Source organism: Podospora pseudocomata, chromosome 6, assembly GCF_035222375.1.
Source record: "Podospora pseudocomata strain CBS 415.72m chromosome 6, whole genome shotgun sequence".
Classification (NCBI taxonomy): Eukaryota; Fungi; Ascomycota; class Sordariomycetes; order Sordariales; family Podosporaceae; genus Podospora; species Podospora pseudocomata.
The window spans coordinates 2354457-2371316 of NC_085890.1; the positions used below are offsets into that span (position 1 = coordinate 2354457).

General features: G+C 53.3%; 7 protein-coding genes across 7 annotated transcripts; 5 read left to right on the forward strand and 2 right to left on the reverse strand.

The window, feature by feature from the left end:
- Positions 1-805: 805 nt before the first annotated feature.
- Positions 806-2347, forward strand: QC762_600495 (uncharacterized protein; the record flags this gene model as incomplete). The annotated part of the gene is given in 3 exon segments (XM_062891743.1): positions 806-810; positions 816-899; positions 996-2347. Coding segments are annotated over 3 exon segments (879 nt in total). The 3' UTR covers positions 1786-2347.
- On the reverse strand, positions 2324-5343 carry QC762_600490 (uncharacterized protein). Its single transcript, XM_062891742.1, has 3 exons — positions 3647-5343; positions 2802-3597; positions 2324-2736 (listed from the first exon to the last, which is right to left on the reverse strand). Exons 1-3 carry the CDS (start codon positions 3843-3845, stop codon positions 2610-2612), a joined length of 1122 nt encoding a protein of 373 aa, XP_062740775.1. The 5' UTR covers positions 3846-5343; the 3' UTR covers positions 2324-2609.
- QC762_600480 (uncharacterized protein) lies at positions 4327-6963 on the forward strand (the record flags this gene model as incomplete). Its single annotated transcript, XM_062891741.1, has 3 exons — positions 4327-4839; positions 4895-5981; positions 6043-6963. Exons 1-3 carry the CDS (start codon positions 4688-4690, stop codon positions 6961-6963), a joined length of 2160 nt encoding a protein of 719 aa, XP_062740776.1. The 5' UTR covers positions 4327-4687.
- A 529-nt stretch (positions 6964-7492) lies between these two features.
- QC762_600470 (uncharacterized protein) lies at positions 7493-9334 on the forward strand (the record flags this gene model as incomplete). The annotated part of the gene is made up of 2 exons (XM_062891740.1): positions 7493-7520; positions 7575-9334. 2 exons carry the CDS (start codon positions 7493-7495, stop codon positions 9332-9334), a joined length of 1788 nt encoding a protein of 595 aa, XP_062740777.1.
- A 426-nt stretch (positions 9335-9760) lies between these two features.
- Positions 9761-11768, forward strand: QC762_600460 (uncharacterized protein; the record flags this gene model as incomplete). Its single annotated transcript, XM_062891739.1, has 3 exons — positions 9761-10501; positions 10567-11125; positions 11194-11768. The coding sequence occupies 3 exons, from the start codon at positions 9761-9763 to the stop codon at positions 11766-11768; spliced, it is 1875 nt and encodes a 624-aa protein (XP_062740778.1).
- A 992-nt stretch (positions 11769-12760) lies between these two features.
- QC762_600450 (uncharacterized protein) lies at positions 12761-14639 on the forward strand (the record flags this gene model as incomplete). The annotated part of the gene is made up of 4 exons (XM_062891738.1): positions 12761-12941; positions 12999-14105; positions 14165-14496; positions 14517-14639. 4 exons carry the CDS (start codon positions 12761-12763, stop codon positions 14637-14639), a joined length of 1743 nt encoding a protein of 580 aa, XP_062740779.1.
- Positions 14640-14919: 280 nt separating this feature from the next.
- On the reverse strand, positions 14920-16396 carry QC762_600435 (uncharacterized protein; the record flags this gene model as incomplete). The annotated part of the gene is made up of 2 exons (XM_062891737.1): positions 14920-15877; positions 16038-16396. The coding sequence occupies 2 exons, from the start codon at positions 16394-16396 to the stop codon at positions 14920-14922; spliced, it is 1317 nt and encodes a 438-aa protein (XP_062740780.1).
- Between the last annotated feature and the right edge of the window lie 464 nt (positions 16397-16860).

The window sequence follows — 16860 nt, forward strand, 5'->3', positions numbered from 1 at the left end:
GGTGTTTGGCCCTGCGCCAACGCAGCGACCTTACCAACCACAATCTATCAAGCAGTGCAAACATCGCATGCTCCATCCTGGCGATCAACCTTATACCCTTGGCAGTCCAGATCTTGCCCATGTCGTCCTGTCACGATGCTTTCTGACAGCATGCAAGAGACAGTTTGGACCGGACAACAACCTGACGTCGGACCTATTCTAGGATGATATCCGGATTAGGGTTGCGAGTCAGAAGACTATGCCCCTCTGTTGGAGGCTTGAGAGGCGTGATAGGAATACGGAACTCCGTAAGGTTTGTTGGGAGGTCCCACCGATTTTGAAGGATAAAAGAATCTCTAGGCTGTAGAATTCATTTCTGCTTTCTTCCCATTTTATCTAACAATTCAATTTACTATTCATGCCTACACCTGTGTCCAGCCGTAGGCCCAGGTCAGAACCCCATAGCCGTCAAAACAATTTGCTTCACTTGCTCCCCTGAGCGTCGTCACCGCCACGAAGAGCTGGGAGCAGCGACGAAACCGTCAGACCCATCCTCACAAGTGAATATATCGGAGCAATGAAGCCGCGACCGCCAGTGAATTGGACGGAGCAACCTGACGGGAAGGGGGGGCATAAAGCTTTTGCCTGCGATCTCTGCCATGCACCTTACCACTTTTCACCAAACATGCCATCCGCACACTGCCTTTACCATACTTCTCTTGCCAACTTGATCACCTACCTATTCATTCTCCCCTTCGACACAGATCTCCACTAGCCTCCCGGCAGAGCCCATTTTATATACACATTTTCTGCAACAGTACCGATCATGGGGTCAGCCGCTTCCTCGATCTGATCAGACGGGAAACGGAGCAGGGGAACAATGGCAACTTTTCCTACCGCGCCCTGGCTCATGATGTCCGGTTAGCCGTTATCCATTTGCACCTCTTGATGGTTTGCACCTCTTGATGGTTTGCGCGAAAGATGTCGGCCTGCTAACCGATATTCTTGCCCTTCAGATCCCTCGACGTCTGCGTTCAACAGCCCGAGATCGCAAAGGTTGCCTACTGGGAGTTGGACCCGTCAAAGCCAGTCAGTCTATGCGACAAGATAATTCGGCTCATCACCGCCCTCCCTCAAGTTCGCAGTCTGAGCTTGGACTTGCGCGAATTGGATAATGCTCAAGTTGGCCATATGGTCACGCTGCTTCACGAATCCACCAACATCCTTCCCCGTGTTCGACAAGTCAAATTCATCTCGGCTGAGGACGCGTATGGAGTGAGCGACAGCGCGTTGAACCCGAGCCTTTGTGGGCACCTCACGTCCGCTTTCTGCACCGCGATGGGTACCAAAGCCGACGAGCTTACCTTCATTCGAGGCTCCGATGCTGCCAACAATCAAGCCTTGCCCGACACGATGACAGCCTTTGCCGACATCCAACCAGGCGGCAGTCCCCGCCGCCAGCTGAGACGCCTATTGATTGCCCGCTTGGGGTCCGCAAGCGGTCTCAATATCCTCCCAGCTCGTGAGATTCCGGAGACGGTGGTCGCGCCACACAGCGAGACTATTGAGGCCATCTTTATCGCTGATGACGTGGACTTTGCACCTCCCGGTGGCCATCAGGACTTCAATACGAAACAGAAGGCAATTGACCACTTGGTCAACGCCCTGGCTGGGATGCCTGCCCTTCGCCGAGTCGCGTTCCCAGTGGTGGGATTTCGTGTTGAGGGTGTTGAGCGCCAGGACGACAAGAATCTCGAGAAGCTGGCTCTGGGTGCGACCATGAGGGCGATTGCGGGTGGTGTGTGATGGAGCAGCTTCCTCATTTGGAGCACGCGGCCTTCTGGTCTTTGTGGCAGAATTGCGGTGTCCATTCGAGACGTATCGATGGGGACATTCATATCAGATGCTACGGTGTCCCTTACGACTGGGTGAAGCCTCTGCATGGACGGAGGGAGAAGTGGCCCATGGGGCTGTGGGGGTATCGGTGGTAGATCCGGGTGTTGCATTGGGTCCAGGTATCACAGGGCTGAGAGAGGAGATGTCTGTGCCATGGGCTGGAGGAAGCACCGATGGCATCGTGAGTCTCGGAGCCTTAGAGCCTGGAAATACGAAGAAAGTGCTTTCCACTGAGTGGGAGATGCACGTGGGCCAGTACTCCCAGCTGAAAGGGGACGTCTACATGATGGCTTGGGGGCATATGATTCTGATTCATGAGGTTGGGCATACCAAAAAAAGCTTTGATTCAGCGGATAGTATGCAAGCGTAAAGATAAAAAAAAATAAAAATAAAAAAAGTAAAATAAAAAACAAAGCAAAATATAAAATAAAAGAATATAAAGTAAAATAAAATAAAGGCTATTTGCACAGATTCTTGATCAAGTCATTGGAACGTGGCCATCGTGAGCGGTTCAAGGTTTGGCTTCTTGAATGCAAAAACTGCGACAAAGGACATGATATTCTTGGACTGATGATGCACCAGGGCTGGGGCCGACAACATGAGGAACTGGAATCGACGGGACATCGTTCATATTGACATTGCCAAACCTAAACAAACTCAGATAATGCCGAAAGAATGCGTGTTGATAACATCCACCAAATCAACCCTCGACCCTTGTACAAATCCCTTGTACTCTACGCCGGGAGAGCATTGATAGCCCTCACATGGTCAGTAACCAAGCAAGTAGCCAACGAAGAACCATAATAAATCGTGAAACCATCATTATGTGTCTGCCCAGTACTCAGCTGATCGCCCCATTGCCTATTATTCATCACAATTAGCACATATATCATCACTTATCAACCAGGAAAAAAGAAACCACCTACCAAAACAAATCACCACTCATCCCATCCCTGCTCAGATCCCTCGACGCCTGCTGCCAGCCCTTCTGCACATTACACCTATCACTCTCAAACCCATACTCCTCCAACAAACACGGCTTCCCCGCCGACCTGCAAGCCGCCGCATGATCCTTAATCCACCCAGGCCCAAAGCTCGTTGGCACCCCCCAATGACCAGGATACATATGAAACGTCCCAAAGTCCAGATTCTTAATCTGCAGGTTCTTGACGAAGTCGGTCCCCTCCCCATACTGATACGGATACGTCGTCTGCCCCGGTAACCCAAACCCCTCATCCCCAAGGGTGATCAAATGATCCTTATCCAAGCTCCGGATATAATCTGAAATCTGCGTCGCCCAGTTGAAAATAACATTCGTGTTGCACCCCTTGCACCTGGGCTCGTTGGCAAGTTCCCAGGCAAAGATTGCGGGGCTGTTGACATATCGCGAGACGACAGCCTGGATGTAACGCTTGTACTGCTCCTGAGCGCGGGCGTTGGTGTACCAGGATTCTTTTGTGCCTCCAAAGGCGTTGACGTATGCTTTCATGCCGCCAAAGTCATCCCAGTAGTTGACCAGCGCGATGATGAGCTTGATGCCGCGGGTTTCGGCTGATCTGACGAGGTAGTCGAGGCGTTGGAGGCCGTTGGGGCCGGTGTTGATTTGGGAGCCTGAGGAGGCGAGGCGTTGGAACCAGACGGTGTTACCGGATGGTTGGTTGTTCACGTCGTTGAAACCCCAGACGCGGAGGATTTTGAGGCCCGAGGAGGCGATGTGATCCACTGGGGAGTGTTAGTAACGGTAGAGGAGAGGATGGTGGAAGGGACGAACAGGTTGTGTCGACATCTCTATTGTTGGTCAGGAAGCCAATCCAGTAGGAGTTTGTTCCTGCAAAGTAGCCGGTTTTGCCGTCGATCACGAAGCGGGTGCCGCTGACTCTGGCTGAGGCGGCTGCTCCTCCACCTTGTGCTTGGGGAAGGGCGTTGACTAGAGAAAGAAGGCCGAGGCCGAAGGCGAAAAGTCCCTTCATCTTGGTGGTGATCGGTTCCTCGTCGTGTTCTTGTCAAGATGACTTCCGACACATAGCCATCAACCCGCCATCCGCCCCCATTAAATACTTCTCCAGACCTCTCATGTTCGCCGATGATGTTCAAGACCAAGAAGTTCGCTCTGGTCCCCTCCGAGGTGTGAGGCCGTCGATATGAGAAAGCTCACCAATGAAATATTAGCCGCCTCATGAGGGCGGGGCAGCGGGCTCCGGTTAGCCCGTATTGGAAAAAGGTAAACAATGAAGCTGGGAGGAATGGAACAGTGTGAAAAGGGGGTAATAGTGATGCCAGGTGATCTCAAGTATAGTTACATGCGCACCGCTCAGTCTCCCGGCCGTAGGTAATGTGAAGCTGAGGAACACACATGTGAGGGGTCGAGCTTAAGTGAGGGGCTGAGGAGTCGAGGGGCTGGTGATGTCTCAGGTGAGAATTGCCCCGCAAATGTTGGAACCAACCCCAATTCTCCAACAGAAAAAGAGTCCCAATGATGGGCTTTTGTTTTGTCCCTCCAATGGGCTTAGCAGGTCATGGGACGTGGCGAAAGGGACGCGCTGAGGGACAATTGAGGGCGGCTCAGTCATGCTTGAAACAAGCAATTTTTAGGGGTGGTCTGTGTCGGGCTGAGCCGCCGAGGACGAGGACCCTGGAAAATAAGCGACCCAACCGAATATGGCCTAGAACTGCCCGCCATCTCCATTGCGCCTGATCACGAACTGAGAGCATATCTTTTCATTCTTTCCCTTTCCCCTCCCTTTCCAGGTTGTCGGTTGCTTCTGCTGTGCTACGAGCGCTGCTTTGCTGCTTGCTGCCATCTCACCATCCAATGCCTATCCGTGTCAAGTCGCGCCCGCAGGGTGTGCAGCGCACCGAGAGCCTGCGCACCCCTTCCCCGCGCCACAAGTTCGGCTTCGTCGCGGAGCTCCCCGACATCAGTGAGGAGGACAGCTTCCGAGATGTTGTCAAGAAGCTTTCCGTGTGAGTATTTTCTACGGCATCTCCACAATTGGTCTTTTACTGATCATCTTGTCAGCTATATTGCCGACACCGTGGTTTTGCCCAGCACCTTCGAGCAGCTGAGGACCACTGCTGCCGGAGATGGCCTTCGTGCGCTTGTTGACCATCTCGGCCGAACATGCACTCACCCCGCCATTGTGAATGCCCTCCTCGCCCTGAAGTGGCACTATGGCACCAGCGTCGAGGATAAGGGCTTGATGGACGCCAGAGCCAACGCCTGCGAGATTGTTGCTTGGCGCTTTCTGACCCACCTTTCCGAGAGGGAGGCTGTCGATTATTGTCTCTATGAGATCCCAGACCCCAAGGATGTCGAGAGCCACAGCCCAACTGATGAAGAGGAGGGCGAGGTTGACGAGCACAGTGCGCTTCTGGCCCAGGCCTTACACAGCAGTGTCGGTTCATCCCGTAGGACACCCCATAGCGCAAGCACCAAGCGCAACCTCTTGCTCAGTTCCATCTCGCGCCTGACTATGAGCATGACGGGAGACGATGAAGATGGCGAGGGAGAGGAGGAGGATCCAACCGCCAACTTCACCAACCTCAATGCCTTGGAGATTGCCGCTATTGCCGACGCCAAGCGATTCCTCAGCCAGGCTGTTGTCCAGAAGATCATCACCGGCATCTGGGAAGGCTCCATCATCTTCTGGAAAGACCTCAGCGTGCACTCGGAGAAGAAGCCTCAGTTCTACAACCCCAACACGGCCGACCCATTCTCCCGTCTCAGAGTCCCCAAGTATCTCAAGTCTTTCGAAGTTTTATTTTTCCTCACCTTTTTGGGCCTGTACTATGGCGTTTTGGTCGAGCGGGATCCCACCCGCATCACGCCCCTGGAAATCTTCTTGTACATCTGGTTTGCCGCCTTTGCTTTGGACGAGCTGAGCGAGTGGATTGATGCCGGCTCCATTTTCTATGCTACCGACATATGGAACGTGTTTGACATGGCCATGATAGCAATCGGCGCCACCTTTGTCGGCTTGCGTATTGTTGGCTTGGAAACTCACAACGAGGAAATGGTGAACCTTTCCTTCAACGTCTTGGCGCTGGAAGCTCTCTTTATGGTTCCAAGGGTCTTTTCTATCCTGAGCTTGAGTCCATACTGGGGTGTAAGTCGATATCCTGAGCCGAACAGCTGATTGAAAGAGAAAGCGCTGACAGCCACACCAGACCTTGATTCCTTGCCTCAAAGAAATGGGCAAAGATTTCATCAAATTCATGGTCCTCGTCGTAGTCATCTACTGTGGCTTCCTAACCACCTTCTCCCTTCTCGGGCGCGAACACCTGTCGCTCCACGACATGGTCATGTCCCTGACCAAGATCTTCTTTGGTTCCAGCTTCGTCGGCTTCGACCTGATCCCCAAAATGGACACCCTACTCGGCCCTCCCCTCATGATCATCTTCATCACCCTTAGTTCCATCCTGCTCACCGGCTCCCTGACGGGTATGCTCTCCAACAGCTTCTCCCGCGTCATCACCCATGCCCGAGAGGAATACCTCTACGTCTACAGCGTCTACGTCCTCGAAGCTTCGACTAGCAATCGGCTCACCCACTTTTATCCTCCGTTCAACCTCCTCGCCGTCCTCATCTTCCGCCCCCTTCGCCTCTTCCTCCCATCCGACAACAAGTTCCGTGCCGCGCGCATTCTCTTGCTCAAGGCAACTCACCTCCCCATCGTTGCCGTCATTGAATTCTACGAGTGGCTTACAATCGGCTCGTCAAAGGGGACGCAATACAGCGGTTTCCGCGGTCCCAGACAGGCTGTGATTGGGAGCCCTCATCCGGCTGCTGCGAAGAGGTTTGCGCAGGCTAGGCTGTCGAATAACAACTTGCGGGCTGATAACAATAATCATCTGTCGCAGTTGAGACCGCCAGCGATTACGGCCATTTCCGAGGGCGCAATTGCCGGTCGGAGGGCGCAGCAGCAGGCGGCGGACGAGGCGGTGGAGGGGAGGGCGTTTGGGCAGCATGAGGGGGATGTGGAGGCGAGGATTGTGGATTTGACGGCCAAGATTGACAGGTTGACGGAGCTGGTGCTCACGTTGCAGACGCAGTCGAGCACGACGTTGGGGAATGTGGGTGTGGCTTAGTAGGCTGCAAACATGGACGTTGATGTTGGGTTGTGAAGGTATGTACGGAGGGATTTTGATTTCTGTTGCGTCAGGTCAGGATTGTATGGTATGAGGGTTGACATTAGGGAGAGGACTTGGCCAGAGGTGGTTGTTTGCTTGCCGGTCGGTGGTTGTGTTTGTTTGGATACTGTTTAGCGTTGGATGTAATAATGCTGATGAGATACGAGGGTATGAATATGGATAATGAAATATGAAATATCTCGTCTGAACTTTCTTTGGGACACCAGGGTGAGGTGCGTTAAGGTTTCATTGTCGGAGCTATGGGTAAAAAGGCCTGGGTCAAGATGAAATACGAAACACAAGATTATGCTGTATAAATGCCATGTCGAAGAGCTCACCGAGCAGCGAAGAGGAGAGCCAGGCGCAAGAGGGCTGATTAATAAGCAGAGAAAGGCACCTGCTCTGCCGCCTGCCCGCCATCCAACCGTTTGACGCGAACAACACCGACCTTCCTCTGCCACCATCGGAACCCTCAGAAACGACCACAATGGAGAGCGAAGCTCATGCTGTCTATAGTTGACGGCCCCTCGATCTGGATGACTCTTTTCGTCTTTTGCAACTCCTACCAGGCCATCTCGACGAGCCTGTCAGAATCCGCCTGTTCAGTGCTCAACTCAGTGCCGCTCCTTCCTACGAGGCCCTGTCCTACACATGGGGAGATCCAACTTTGACATCTGTGATCGAGGCACTCTCTGACAAGGGCGAGGATGAGCACAAGCCGGGTGTCGAATTCCGCAGCACGGCCAACTGCTATGCGGCCCTCAAGCGTCTTCGAAACCTCGATGCCAACCGAGTTCTTTGGGTCGATTCGGTCTGCATCAACCAGTCACATATCCCAGAGCGAAACCACCAGGTCAATCTCATGGCGGATATCTACCGAGCAGCTTCCAGGGTTGTTGTTTACCTTGGCGAGAGCGATGAGAATAGTGTCGTGGTACTTTCATGGATTCGAGAACTCGACCAACCATCCGATTTCGGCAACGGGAGCGGTGCTTTGCCACCTAGCAAAGAGGCGGTTGAAGGATTTTTCAGAAGGCCGTGGTTCCATCGCATTTGGGTTATCCAGGAGATTAGTCTTGCACAAAAGGCAGTTGTTGTATGCGGTAAAGATGAGGTTGACTGGGGAAGCTTCACTGTTCTTTACCAACACAACGAGAATGCAACACGGGCAGCCCGGCTTGAGTTGCCATACCCCGTCACGTTTGCGAGCCGGTACAACAAGCCATACCGGGATGGCACTATGACGTACGCCAGGAGGCTGGTGCGGATGCTTGGAAGATCACGGCATTGTGAGGCGACGGATCCGCGGGATAAGTTGTATGCCATCATCCCGCTGGTGAATATCCGAGATGGCTCAAGGACGGAGGGGTCGTGGGAAGAGGTTCTGGGGATCAGTGTAGAGTATTCATTGTCTGTTAATCGGGTGTTCACTGACATGGCCGTTGCGTTGCTCAACCAACAAGTTCCGCTTGACGACGTTCTTCGCCATCACGTACCGGGCCATGAGGCACGAGGTCTATCTTCGTGGGTACCAGATTGGAGGATTCAGCGGGAGAATGGCTGGCGTCATGCAAAATATGAGCGGATATTCAAGGGGTTTCCCGGATTTCGAGGACACCCATTGATGTTTGGGGTCCCGGGAATCATTCTGGACAAGAATGGAACGCGACCAGCCGTGGTTGGATATACGGATTCCTCCACGGACAGGTGTCCGATACGTGTGCACGCCATCAATGTTGGGAATATCATCAAGACTGGCCCTGTTTGCTCAGTTGCTGATGATTTCTTTCCTGTTTCAAACTGGAAGGAACTTGTTGAAGAGGCGCGACGACAGGGATCAGTCGTGCCCAAATTGGAGAGACTCATGGAGATAATGATTACTTTGAAGTTGGGGTATCCAAATTTTGTCCCGCGAGGTGTTGGGCTTATTGAGCGGTATAACGAGCAAATGGAAAAGGGGACGTGTCCGAGGAAGCCGTTAAGGCAGGTGATTGGTGAGACGGCATCTCGTAATGGGGCGAGGGCTCGGCATGAGATGGATGCGATCTTGTCGGTTTGCGATGGGAAGAGGCTTGCGATTACTGATGGTGGGTTTGTTGCTGTTGTACCGGGGAACGCGGAGGTTGATGATGCTGTTTGGGTGTTGGATCGGGTTAGGATGCCATTTGTTTGTAGGAGGACCGGGTCTGGGAAGGCAAATGGGGTGAGACTTATTGGAGCTTCTTTCTTTTTTGGTATTATGGAGTTAGAAACTATGAAAGAACATGTAAGTGACGTGCGGGCTAAGGCGGAGGTTATGAGGCGGGTGGAGGAGCTGGTTGTTGAATGATGATGGGACGTGACATCGTGAGTGCCCTCACCTTGGGGACCAATGATGCCGCTGAGACTTCTTCTTCCAGATGGCCCACAACCAACTACCTCCAGGCTGTGTGTAGGAAATTTCCTCCTCGCGTCAAGACAGGAGACCCAACGGAGTTTGGAGATCGGGGATGTCTTGATTCCGATCTAGTGATAGTTACCCCTGCTCTGCAACACTGCCAAGAGCACTAGAAAGGCCCACGAGTGGGCTTTGATGCCCCCGGTGATTGGGTCACCAAGTGCCAGCGCCTTCCCCCTGGACATAGCGTGACATCGCTCGGGTCTGGCCGCCGTCTACCCTGTTCGTTCTCCTAATCTTGTTGATGGATGCTGAAATCCTTCCTCTTCTAAATTCTTCTTCCAGTAATGGTTCATCAACATCGACTCAGGCATCGCCATGGCCGATACCCAAGTCGAAGCCGACAATGACTCGTGGAGCTTCAAGAAAAAGGAGCTGCTGACAGAGCAGCCTGGTCTTGAGGTCGTCCCGCAAGAGCTTCTCGAGAGCAAGGATCATTTGGCACAAGCTCGCCCACCAGAGACCGCAAAATACCCAGTCTCGCCAACGGTTTCGACTCGCGATGCAAAATTCAAGATTGAGAGCGGCCTGAAGTCCGGAGATTCCTCTCCTGAGCCCGTAAGCACCGACTTTCCCGAGGTGGCGGATCCGCGACAGGTTGAGGCGGCCAATCAAGCTAGGCACTCCTCACGACAGAGACGGAGGAGACTGATCATCATCGGAAGCGTTGTCCTGGTCATAATTTGCGTCGGTGCGGTTCTGGGCGGGGTGTTGGGCAGCAGGGCCGCCAGTCAACGAGGGTCCATTGGAGAGAAGGCAGCTACAACAACGGGCCCTGCGAGTCCAAGCAGCGCGGACAAGACGGCTCTTGGGTACCAAGCTATTACGGATCGCAGCTCCCTAGCCGTGACAGCGAGAAGAAGGCGAGATGGAAGCACTGAGGGTTGGTTGTTCTACGAAGACCAGGGTGGTGAACCGCAGATGCTCCGATGGGATACGAAGCGAGGAGGCATGCTGAAGGCCACCAACGAGTTTACAATAAAGGAGCCGGCCTCGTACCTAACTTCAAGGGCTACAGGGATGGCTGCAACTACGATTCTCCAAGGTCCTGAGGACAATGTTTGTCAACCTTCCTTGTGTAACTTTTATGGCACGCCTGCACTTACACTGACCATATTCCACAGCCTAGGATCCTTCTGCTCGTCAGCAAGATATTCGAGAGAGGATTTCAAGCCGATTCAGATCCCAATTTGCCAGGCAGAGGTTCGGTAGTGTTTGGTTATGAACTGGACCGGGACGGTAATCTCGGCAACGCAAGCCGCATAGGGGATCACGCACTGATCGTCAACAAACAGGACTATATGGAGGCCCGCTTATTGAGTGCATCCATTGTGACAGCTTACTGGCCTTGGATTATTCACTGGTCTGGAGGACCTCCTGCATCTGGCCTGTCTGCGGTCGATAACCCGGTTGTGAAGGTGATAGAGGCGCGCAATCAGATGGGCGACAATTTTGCGCAAGGACCAGATTGGGCCTTCCGAAACTTGTCTATAGGGGGAAAGGTAAATACCAAGGTCTCAATCGTTCCTCTCAGTGCCGACTTCAAGAAGTCATCGGACCCCAACTATGACAAGGAACCGCGAAACGGGTACGGCATGTTCTACCACGATCCAGACGACCGTCTCAAGTTCGTGCACCGAAGTTGGGGCACTGAGAGATCGCCAGCATTTTATTTACCTGAGCGTAAGACTTTTCGTTATCTTTCTTTTCCCCGTCTCTTCCAAAGCTAAAGGAAACCTGAACCACGACAGTTCCCGATAAGAGGCTCCCGACCGATGATCAACTAGGGAGATCAGCCATCTCGGCTTTTGCCGTGGCGAAGCGGCCGCCAGAAAAGATCTCGACAAGAATCCAGCAAGCCACTTTTACTATGATGAGTCCCACTGAGACCATTAATCTAGAAGTGGTGGCATGGGCTGGGGGGATGGGGACCCCACAACCAACGGCCCTCGTGGATGCCGAGCTGCCTCCGAACAGCGTGGATGTCGGCGTTGCCTACATCAACCAAAATCGACAGTTTGAGCTCCTGTTTATGTCGACCAATACCGGATACAGTAACTGGTACACGATCGATACAGCGGAAGTCAACAAGCTGGCGCCACCAGATCTCTTTACTGATGTTGCCTGTCTCACCTTGGCAAGCGGCGCTGTTGGTGAAGATGGGGAGGAGTGGTTGCTGCCACGGCATCAGGATGAGGAGGGGACCATCGCTACGTGCTTTTACCAGAGCGGCTCCAAGGTGGTCAAGGTGAGGTGGATTGGGGAAATGTGGGACACCAAGTGGGATGTTGAGTGGTTACCTATTCCGACGGGGGATTCTGGGTGAGAAAAGGGCGTTGGTTGTACGCACATGGGCGGGCAAGGCAACATATTTGAGGGTTGGATATACGATGGAAAACATACTCGATACGAATACGACATAATAGACACAAGGATTGAGCTAAGACTCTTCCGGCCATTCTTGGAACACTGGAGCTGACAGTGCGTTGGCTACTACTCTGAACATACACATCACACCACACACGTCCAAAACAGGTGAGTGCTCGCTATCGCCAAACAACTGCTAACCCAGCGCAGGCTTCCTTCCGTGATCAGCACCGTTATACCCTATTGCGGCATTGCTCGAAATACCTCATTTTGTGCCAACTGGCTTGTCTGCACTGCCGATGCCTGGTCGCGGCATCGAAATCTTTTGGCTGCGAGCACGGCCCTCATTGGGAAATCGTCAAATCATGTCCCCAACCGTTACACGACGTGCATACGGGCATCGTTCCTGATCGATCCCGCTTCCGTGTCATTGGGTGGCCCCCTGGTCGCAAGTGGACGGCTGAAGACGTGGACGCCTCGCTGTTGGAAGCGTATATGCACAGCGAGCTTGGCGACTGCTACGCTAGGTCGTGGTCTTGCTCGTCAGCATTTTCCTCATTGGGCCACTCGTTTTGTGAATGGGCATCATGACCACGGTTCAGATGGAAAGACGCGGCATGGCAGCCATAACCGAATATACCCGAGCGGTCAAATCCACTACCGTGCCGCGAATTACAACTTGGTGGCTTTTTGGTGGTGGCACGACGGGTCGATATTGTGGATTTTTAGAGGACCATGGACCATGGTTGGGTGAACGGCAGGGCACACGAACTGCGTGATATCGGACGAGGGACGGACGGGCATACGAGTGTGACTGTTGGGCCTTGGTGCTGTTGTTTGTGGTACAGAAATGTCTGGCGCCGTGGAGGATATAATGTCTCAGACGTCTCGATGCCTTTCACCTTTTCTTTGCGCTTCTAGTGACAGGTCACAGCAGCATCATCATCCAACATGATGGAGAGCAACGACCCACCAACAACAGCAACCTACACCCAGTTCGCCTGCATCGGCGCAGGCTTCTCAGGCATCGGCCTCGGCGCCACCCTGAAGCTCAAACACAACATCACAGACATCCGCATCTTTGAACGAGAAGCTGAGCTGGGCGGCACCTGGCATCTGAACCAATATCCCGGTATATCTATCTTCCTTCCTTTCTTCTCCCTTTTGACCTGTGTTAACACCACCCCAGGAGCCGCCTGCGACATCCCCTCCTCCCTCTACACCTTCTCCTTCGCCCCCTGCCCCCAATGGACCTCCACCTCCCTCCCCACCGCCCCCCAAATCAAGTCTTACCTCGTCTCCGTCGCGGAAAAATACTCCCTCCTCCCAGGCAGAATAACATTTTGCTCGTCGGTCCAAAAATGCGAATGGCTTCCCAGCCCCATCTCCCGATGGCGACTGACGGTCCTCTCCCACAACGCCATCTCCCACCACGAATGCCAGTTTCTCTTTTCCGGAACTGGGATTCTGTTCCATCCGAAAACATCCTCTTTTTTCTCCCTCCCCGGTGCCGGGTCGTTTTCTGGGACGGTGATGCATTCTGCTAGGTGGGACCACAGTGTTGACCTCGGCAACAAAAAGGTGATGTTGTTTGGGAACGGGTGTTCCGCTTCGCAGATTGTACCGGCGTTGCTTGGGAGGAGCAACAACGCTGAGGTTTGCTCTTCCGGACGTGACTATAATGTTGATAAGATAACGCAGTTTGTTCACTCGAGGCATTATGTCATTCCCTCCTTGGCAGAGCTTTTTCCTTTGGCGCTTCTGGAACGGCTGCCGCGCGGGCTTCAAAGGTTGTTGTGTATCTTGATTGGGGAGATGGATTTCATCGCGATGAGGGAGAACAAGGTTGGGAGGTGGATCAGACGGAAAAAAACGGAGGAGGTGAAAAGGTATATGAGGGAGACGGTGCCGGAGAGGTATAGCGATTTGGTGGTGCCGGAGGGGGTTGAGTTTGGGTACAAGAGACGGGTGTATGACCCGGGGTATTTGAGAGCGTTGCATGATGAACGGGTTGAGTTGGTTGGGGAGCGGGTTGTGGAGGTGGTACCTGAGGGTGTGAAGACGGAAGGGGGGAGGTTGGTGGAGGGGGATGTGATTGTGCTGGCGACGGGGTTTGAGACGAATAGGTTTTTGGAGGGGGTTGAGGTGGTTGGGAGGGGGGGTGAGAGGTTGGGGGGCCATTGGGGGGAGGATGTGAGTGATGGGGATAGTCTGGATGGGAAGGAAGGGGTGAAGGGGGTGGGTGCTTATGAGACTGTGGCGGTGGGGGGGTTTCCGAATTTCTTTATGTTGGCTGGTGAGTTTTCTTGTCTATGTTGGGTTTGGGGGGATGTCTTGCTGACATGCGATGAAAAGGACCAAACTCCGTCACGGGACACACCTCTGTTATCATCGCCATCGAGAACGCCATCACGCTCGCGATGAACGTTATCAAGCCTATTCTCTCCAAAGGGAGTAAAGTGAGAGAAGTGGAAGTAACACCCGAGGCGGAGAGGCAGTGGGTGAGCAACGTGCAGGACGAGTTGAACAACAAGACGATCTGGGGCGGTGGAGGTAACATGACCGCGGCGGAGTCGTGGTATGTCAAGCTTGATGAGAAGACGGGCAAGAGGTGGAACGCGATGTTGTACCCAGGATATCAGCTTGGTGCCTGGTACCGGGCGAGGAAGCCTAGGAAGGAAGATTGGGTGTATCAGTAGTGCTGAAGGGCACGATGGACAAGTACCAGCATCTGCACAGCAATTTTCTTTTCTACATTAACATCTACTTTGGCATGCCCTGCAGAGAAAAAGATACTCTTCAGCTTCGCAAAGCTGGCCAACCTTTTTGATCTCAAACACAATTCGCCATGCCATCTGATTCCTTGCTTCACCGCACCATATCGCACAAGATGTCCGCCAGTACTAAAACATTATATTGAATACCCGCTATCTTCGAAAAGGTAACCTATACCCTACTACTTCCTAGAGAAACCCTCACCAATGCCACCAAACTACCATCTGTCCAGTCTGCCCACCAACCTTAGTGATAGCCAACTAGAGTCAACAACCCAAGCAATCACCAAACCACTCTCACCACCCTCACCAATCCTCACCAATCCTCACCAATCCTCACCACCAACGCCCCCAAATCCCCATCGGCCACGCCCCCCTTCCACTCCTCGGCCGAATCCAATCATCCCTCACCTCATGAAAACTCCACCCCAACCCCGCCTCCCCATCCCCCTCCCTCCAAGCCTCAACCCCCATCTCCTGATACTGCGACCAAAACGCCACATGATCCAAGTTGGGCAACCTATCCATCACCGCCCCAACAACCCTTTTCATCTCCTTCTCCACCTCCTCCCTTGCAAAATTCTCATCCCCAGCCATATCCCTCACCCCCTCACACCGAAAATCCACCACCGGAAACGCCACCCTTTTCAAATTTGGCATTTGCTCCAACGCGCCAACAATATGGTCAACAGCCCCGTAGTGCTCCCTCCACTCCTCCCTCCCCCCTTCGGGCTCCCACTCGGCATCATCCCCGATAAAAATCTCCTCAATGCTGTCTCTGTGCGGAGCAACGATTTGCTCCAAAATCTCCCTCGCGCCAAACATATCAAACCCATGCATCGAATCGGTGGACGCAACGAGCAATTTCTTCATTTTTCTTTCGCCGTTGGTGAATGCCTCCGCGACTTCAAGCAACGCTTCATTGTTTTCTTGCTCTGTGCCACGGATGAATTCAAAGTCCGTTACGTGAGGCCCGAGGGAGCGGCAGACGGCTGCGATGACTCGGCCGCAGGTGATGGGGTCGAAGCTACGGCGTTGTTGCGCGGCGTTGTGGTCGTGTTCCCCAGTGGTGAACCTCACTTGGCGAGCCTGGGGGAGGATGGGGGTTGGGTTGATACCCAGGAGGGTGATTAGGTGGGCGACCTGTGGTTGTTGGAGATCTCTGAGGTCCAGGTTGAGCTTCTGGACGTTTGGGAGGAGGGAGAGCAAGTCGAGGATCTTGTTGGCTAGTTCGGGGTGGTGGGGTTCTTCACGGTCGAGGGGATCGTGGTGTTGGAGGTAGAGGTTGAGGTTTCTGCGGAGATGGGGGGTGGTTAGTCGACGTTTCAGTACGAGGAGGAAGAGAGTGAGGACTAAAGGTCGGCTGGCACCTTGACCGAATACCGCTACAACAAATGACAGTGTACCAGAGCACCATTACACAACAATCGTGTGACATGGGACGAAAAACATACTTGACATCCTCCACAAACGGCCGACAAGGCAGCTCGCAGCGCTGGAACCTGTCCAGCTCAGCCTTCGCGCGGGCAACAATTCGGCCCAGCTCCTCCCCAAACCTCGCGTGCGAGTCCGTCTTGAGCGCGAGGGACTGCCAGATGGCCGGTCTGAGCATGTACCCAACCTGTTTGCAAGCCGCACCAAACGCCATGGCCTCCGCTTGTGTCAAATACTTGCCGATTTTGACAAACAACTCCATGGGCAGGGCGAGAACGGGGGTGGCATCATCGGTCTTGATGATGTAGTTGGGGTTGGCTTTTGGGCGGCGGTGGTGGTAACGGCACCGCTTGGTGTGTCTTCGCTTTCCCTTTGACATTCTTCTTAAGAGATAAAAAGACGTATATATATATATATATATATGTCTCTTTGATGCGACGTAGGAGCAAAAGCGATGCTGAATGGGAACAAAAAAAACAAGAAAAAGCGAGGGGGTTAAGCAAAGATGTGGTGATGAATGCTTGGGGAGGGAGAGTTAGAGAGAGAGATGGGAGGGGAGGATGATGGGAGGTGACAGCCCGTTGAATACCCGAGGAAGAGGCCCCGGGCAAGAACAAGACTGGGCTTCACCTCCCCGTATTTGCTTGGACCCGCTTAATCCACTTTGCCGGGCTCATCTCGCCAAAATAGATTCACTCGGCGTCGGCGGTGCTCTTGTATATTCACTGGTTGCAACTTGTGGGAGTAGAGGTGACGTGATTGTGGTTCTTGATACGGAAGTCCTTAGGTTACTCTCCCATCTTTAACGTCGGGACAGTGAATGTCACCGAGGCTGGGGGTGCT

Excerpts from the sequence above, each read along its gene's own strand:
- QC762_600490 (XM_062891742.1), bottom strand. The coding sequence starts at position 3,845 with ATGAAGGGACTTTTCGCCTTCGGCCTCGGCCTTCTTTCTCTAGTCAAC. Across the intron at positions 3,598-3,646 it reads TAGAGATGTCGACACAACCT|TGGATCACATCGCCTCCTCG; the intron begins GTTCGTCCCTTC and ends AACACTCCCCAG. Across the intron at positions 2,737-2,801 it reads ATGAGTGGTGATTTGTTTTG|GCAATGGGGCGATCAGCTGA; the intron begins GTAGGTGGTTTC and ends GATGAATAATAG.